Source organism: Artemia franciscana, chromosome 12, assembly GCF_032884065.1.
Source record: "Artemia franciscana chromosome 12, ASM3288406v1, whole genome shotgun sequence".
Classification (NCBI taxonomy): Eukaryota; Metazoa; Arthropoda; class Branchiopoda; order Anostraca; family Artemiidae; genus Artemia; species Artemia franciscana.
Window position 1 is genome coordinate 9,729,909 of NC_088874.1, and position 6,438 is coordinate 9,736,346.

At 35.7% G+C, this 6,438-nt stretch overlaps 1 protein-coding gene across 1 annotated transcript; it reads left to right on the forward strand.

The window, feature by feature from the left end:
• Positions 1 to 789: 789 nt before the first annotated feature.
• Positions 790 to 2,586, forward strand: LOC136034186 (alpha-1,4-N-acetylglucosaminyltransferase-like). The gene has a single exon (XM_065715364.1). The coding sequence runs from the start codon at positions 808 to 810 to the stop codon at positions 2,032 to 2,034; it is 1,227 nt and encodes a 408-aa protein (XP_065571436.1). The 5' UTR covers positions 790 to 807; the 3' UTR covers positions 2,035 to 2,586.
• The last annotated feature ends 3,852 nt before the right edge of the window (positions 2,587 to 6,438 follow it).

A 6,438-nucleotide genomic window follows, 5' to 3' on the forward strand; every position in this document is an offset into this window, starting at 1 on the left:
TTAATATTGTAAATTTACCACATTGAATTAAAGCCCACTTGTAACTCAATTGAACAACATTGCAATCAAACTGTATTTCTTGGAAACTATAAGCAATCTATGTTAATTGTTTTTGTTTTTTTCTCTAATGTCTAATCTAAATCATATATGGTTACAACCTACGATTATGACGTCGTACATCAATCTTGTAGATGAAAATGCAGTTTTTGTTTTAGAAAATTAGTTTTTGTTTTTATTAGTTTTTAAAATTATAATTTTAAATTATAAAAATATACTATAAAAATATATTAAATGTAAAGTTCAGTGGTTGAATGTAAAAAGTACTTCAGCTATACATTGTTCAATACCATGGTTACCATGTCGAGGCGTGAAAATTTATAAGCTTACCTGATTATAAAATTTTACAATTTTTTTTCTGTGAAATTTTAACAAAATTCCATACTATTTTCCTACACAGTTTCTATCTTTAAATACGGGTCTTTTCTTTCAATTACCAAAGACATTTACAATTTCAAATTGCTCTGTACTCTTAAGCTGTTCGGTGTCATGATATTGGTTTTGTTTTAGTAAATGTATCACTTATAATTAAGTTAACTTAATCTGTAAAAAACATAAAAAAAAGTTCAAAGATTTTTAATTGGCTAAATTCATTAAAATTTCTGGAAGAAATCTGGCCAATACTTATATCTTTGAACCGCAAAAAAATTATTAATGAAAAATATAATCTGTAAACCAACAAATTAGCATTGAACATTACAGGGGCATTTTAATATTATTTCTGTTAGCATTTCTATTTGCAATACACAAATGAAACAAATCTTTATTTTAAGAGTTATAGCATTTTACGTTATAGGAACTCTATGTCTATGTATACAGGGCACAGCATTCCCAAAATCAGTAGTTTCGACAACACTTGTTGACAAAGAACACAAGGGTAGTAGTCATACATCAACAAATGAAGGTTCATTGTATTCAATACGTGCATTTGACAATGCAGTATCTCATGAAGAAAATACTGATGGTTCAACAGCATTTGATACAAAAACTTCTACAACTTCTCCAAAATCAGTGGATACGACAATACTTGTTGATAAAGAACAGATGAATCTAACAATCATTGACAAACTGAAACCTGCTTTAAGTAATCTTAGAAATAAGGATGATAGATTAAGATCTTTAAACGAGGAACGTACTGAAGGATATCACACCTTCAGTACGACTTTTTTCCTTGAAACTAGTAACAGAGGATTTTTAAATCCAAGACAATCTTGTGTAGTTGAGGCAGCTTGTAGAGCACAATATCCTGACAAAGTGTTGGTTTATATGCTCGGTACAAAATCAAGTTCAGAAAGCCAGAATAAATTGATGTCAAAATATAAAAATTTAAAATTCATTAATTTGGATATTGAAGAGTTTTTTGAAAATTTACCATCCAATAGCTTGAAAAAGCTAGTAAATGATATAGACAGAAATTCATACCATAGAACTGAGCACTTATCGGACGTGTTCCGGATAATTTTGCTCCAAAAATTTGGTGGAATGTATATTGATTTAGATTCAATGCTACTTAAGTCTACCAGGGAGCTACCAGCTTTCTTGTTAAGTACTTTTGAAAATGGAGCTATTAAAATGAACAAAGGACATCCAATAATTGAAGAAATATTTCACCGTTTAAGTAAAACAAAATATAACCCTAAGAATTGGACTGGCCTGGGTCAGAAAATCATAACGGAAGTGGCGAAAGACGTCTGCAAATTTTTGAGAAAAAATTTTCAAGAGGCTTCTTTAAATTGCCGTATAAAATTTCTTGATGCAAAAATGTTTCTGCCAGTACATTATGGATTATGGAAGAGATTATTTAGTAAAGAATTTATTACTTTGAATTTGGAACACGTGACAAAAGGTTATGCCATTGAGTTTAGCAACAGTATAACGAAAATGATTCCTATCAAAAAAGGCAAAGGTCAAATGTTTGACCACTTTGCTAAGGCTAACTGTCCAGCGATTTATAAAGAACTATATACAATATACTAAAGTCAAATGGATTCTATCAGGTTGTACCTGCAGTTGCTGGCTTAGTTACACAGTTTGTTGTCTTAGTTGTTTTATTTTTAATGCTACTGTATTGAATTATTCGTGATGATATTTGTACTGTTGATATATTGTCTTATTTGTAATGTTGTAGTAATAGTGGTTAGTTGCACTATTTGTTTTCTTAGTTTTATTATTTACTAGCTGTTGGGGTGGTGCTTCGAGCCACCCAACACCTAGTTGGTGGGGGCGCTTCACACCCATCAAACCCCCCTCACCCCCGCGCGCGTAAGTCGTTACGCGCCATATTAGTTACGCGCCATTGTAGTTGTGTCCCTGTGTACCACCTATGAATATAGATAGATTTATATATGTGTTTTGAACTACGTAAAATTTGCGAATAACATTCTTGGCTTTCCTATTGTCTGTGCATATACAAAGCCTTATGTCTTTATAATGACGTCATATGCAAACGCTCTTTTTACAAACAAACAAACATGCATACACACAACTCGTTTTTATATAGATAGATAGATAGATAGATACAATACAAATTAACTGCGTAAAACTTGTGAATATACAACACTCTTCGCTGTCCAATTGTCGCTGCATATAAATAGATTGTCAGGTTTACCGACCCTCGAACATGCAACGTACAATTGTCCATGGGAAAAACAATCAGTATTAAGATCTATACCACATTTTTCTAATGATTGTCCTTGAGCTTTGTTGATGGTGATTGCAAATACTAATCGAATTGGGAATTGCAATCTTTTAAATTGAAAAGGCAGATCCGTTGGAATCATAGGAGTGCGAGGAATAAGAACAGCCTCACCCTCAAAAGGCTCTGTCAAGATTGTTGCCTCTATTACGTTTTCTATTGTTTTTTTTACGGCAAGTCGCGTGCCATTGCAAAGCTTTGGTGGGTTTATGTTACGTAACACTATTATTGGTACGCCTTTTTAGTTGTAGCACGTGTGGTGGAAACCCTGAAAGATCCAGGGAATTTAAAAATTCAGATGGATAATTAATCGCCTCATTTGGTTCCAAAACTGTGTCGACTGACTTGTAAAGGACTGCCTGGTCTCGAATCTTGGTCAAACAATATTGTTGATTTCGTGGACGTCTATATTTTTGGGTGCAAGAATCGCTCTTTCACTTAGCCATTTATTATTTTTATAATTTTTCAGAATATTTGGAAATACTTTTTCAATCGATTCATTTTTGGACGTCACTAAATTACAGAATTCATCAAGCAGTTGTATACGTCCTGAAATTGAGTCTACTGGGAGCTTCCCGTTTCCAATTGGCAGCAATTGATCTGAAAATGTTTGTCCAGAGTCATCGTTTTGCAATCGGACACGCATATTTGTAGTTAATTTTAATGTCTTTACGTGTGCCCATAAATTAGAATTTTTCAGGCAAGCATTTATTTCGTCTGCAGAGGTTGATCTAGGTATTATAAGTAATGTTTGCCTGAAATCTCCCGCAAGTAATATTAATGTGCTGCCAAAGGGTTTCGAATTCCCTCGCAAATCTTTCAAACATTGATCCAGAGTCCTGTGGTGGCGCAGTGGATTTGACCTTAGCTTGGTAATACGGGACCCAGAGATCGAATCACGCTGCAGGAATGCACTGCAGGGCTGACGCAGGGACCTTAGTAGTCAAGAAGCGTCGTTAATTCTTAAATAAAAATAACATTGATTCAGAGCCTCGAGCGATTTTTTGTGTGCCATTGTGCACTCGTCCCAAATAATAAGTTTGCATTGCTGCAATACTTTACCCATCCCAGATGATTTGGAAATATTGCACGTGGGAGTTTCTGTAGAATGCAAATTCAGAGGCAATTTCAAAGCGGATTGAGCAGTTCTTCCACCAGGCAGCAACGTTGCGGCTATTCCAGACGACGTAATTGCCAACGCTATATCATTTTTTGATCAAATTGATGCCAGAATCAGTTTTATAACAAACGTTTTACCAGTACCTCCTGGCGCATCCAAAAAGAAAATTTCTCCAACGTTGTTATCGACACAATGCATTATCGTATCATAAGTGTCTTTTTGTTCCGACGTTAACTTAGAAATGTTATTTTGTACATACGACAATAGATCACTCGTACTGTAACTTTGTTCGCGATCCAATTTTACACATGTCGAAACAGCAGCGGTAAGTTTAGGTGAAGGCATTCCCAAATCCTGAAGACGTTTGTTTGCCATTCATACGCACAAATCTTCTATAATAACTAAAGTGTAGTTATAAATTTCTGATGTAAAATCAAAAGTCATGTCTGACGTCTCTAACCGTTTTCGATGGAGAATATTTTCGGACATTTTCGATTTATATTTTCCCCATAACTCTGTAGGAGCTGAAGGGGAGCAAGTTGTTAGTACGATTATAAACAATGCACGAATTTGACTTAGAGTTGACGTTTCGCACGCGTCAATAATGCAGTTATCCCAGCGTTTGTCATTCTCCAATAAATTCAGAGCTTGGCATGCACTACCGTAAGTGTCATGTATAGTACCGTTACAGTCCTCAAATACTCAAAGGACGTCGGACCGGGTACATTCACCAAAAGCAGGCGCAGAAAGAAGCATTCATGTTGATTGGGGTGAACGGTGTAGAGTCTTCCTATCGTGGTATCTTTGAAGATGGTGGGTTGGCCGTCGACTGACCTACCCTGTTTTCGACGTTCAAATACTTTATTTTTAGTATTCCACGTGTAATACGAAGGCACTTCAGTATATAGCAGTTTTTTTTGCAAAAGGATGATTTTTGCATAGCGAAAAGAAAGCAGTTAACGTTGTATCCGGTGGATTCAGGGCTCTAGGTTACACGTTGGATTTTGAAAAATAAACACGTTGACCGTTCTGTAAATTTACCGCTAAGTGAATATCGGGAATGAAAGAATTTGCCAAACAGCTTCATTACTGCTTATGTATCTTCCAGCCTGATATTGTATGATTTTGTCGATATCACTGATTTCGGACTGCAAGCCAAAAACTGCCATGTCACTGCCTTTGTTGTTGTATTTATATATGTATTTGATTGCCTTTACGGAGTTACAGTATTAAACTTTTATGTGTGCATTAAATGTTTTTGATAATAAAGGGGAATATGGAACAACCCACTGGTTATCTACTTCGATGGTGGTACCGTTACGCTTCTTTATTATTGCTGTTTTACCACCATCTTCAGTAGAACTTCTTCTATATTGTGGGTAACCATCATTGCCAGTAATTGTGTTGGGTACTAAAAGTCGAGGATATTGCTTTGTGCACCTTCCTTTGGCCATGCATGGTGAATTTTCGTTCAGTGCACCGCAAGGTCCATGTATCATATTTTGTAGAACAATATGATATAACCCCTTATCAATATTTTCATCAGGTATTTCAGCGGAAATCACATCATCAATTTTATTTGAAGTAATTTTATAATGTAGCCAGATTAGTATATGTGCGTGTGGCAATCTTCATTTTTGCCATTCCACTGAGTACATCCAGCATCGCACTGACCCAAACACTTCAAGTTTTACTATGTAGTTTATCAGTGATTTTAACTTTTGCCGGAAGACACGGGCTGTGATGTCATGTCTGTGAACCGCCGATTGTCCTTGAAGTAAAAGCTGCTGCATCTCGTCCCAAGATTGATTACATGTAAATGTAATAAATAAATCTGGACGACCATAGAGATGAACATACGCAATAGCATCTTGAGCATATTCATGCATATGACGGGGACTGCCAGCATATGACGAAGGTAAAATTGTTAATTTTCCAACGTTTGTGGTATTACCGTCAGTTACAACTGCATCTCGCAAATGAATGTATTGTTCAGAGCGGAGCTTGGTCTGATTCAGACGGATAAATAGCAAACGTTCTGATTCAATTTTTGCATACATATCAACAATGTATTGGTGAAACAATTGACGGCATTTTAAAATATAGTTGGCTTCATCCTGCCGAATCATTAGTCTATAGGAATAATAATGCATCGCACTGCATTTCTTGTTCATTTCTTATTTAGTGGCTGGATTTATCAATTTAATATTAAAGTGATAGCCGTCGGCTCCATCCCAAAAAATAATAGGATATTGTAGGGCATCGTAGCATCGATGAGTTTCAGCAATTCTTACCAACTGAGTGTTTTGCTTATGAAGAATAATATCTCGAGGTAAAAACTGATCACCGACCATAAGGATTGCCACTTTGTCGACAGTTGGAGCATTGTATCTACGCACATGTTGGCCAGGAGGCGTTTTGTCAGCGAAAATAACAATTTTATGCGTATCAGTAGGCATCAAATTGATGGCTGTTATGAACAGACGCAATAAATTATTATTTTCGTGGAAAAGATGTTGCAATTGGGAAACGATTGTCCTTTCAACGTCGGGAGAAATTTTGCAAC

Coding starts and splice junctions, on each gene's coding strand:
- LOC136034186 (XM_065715364.1), top strand. CDS start 808: ATGAAACAAATCTTTATTTTAAGAGTTATAGCATTTTACGTTATAGGA.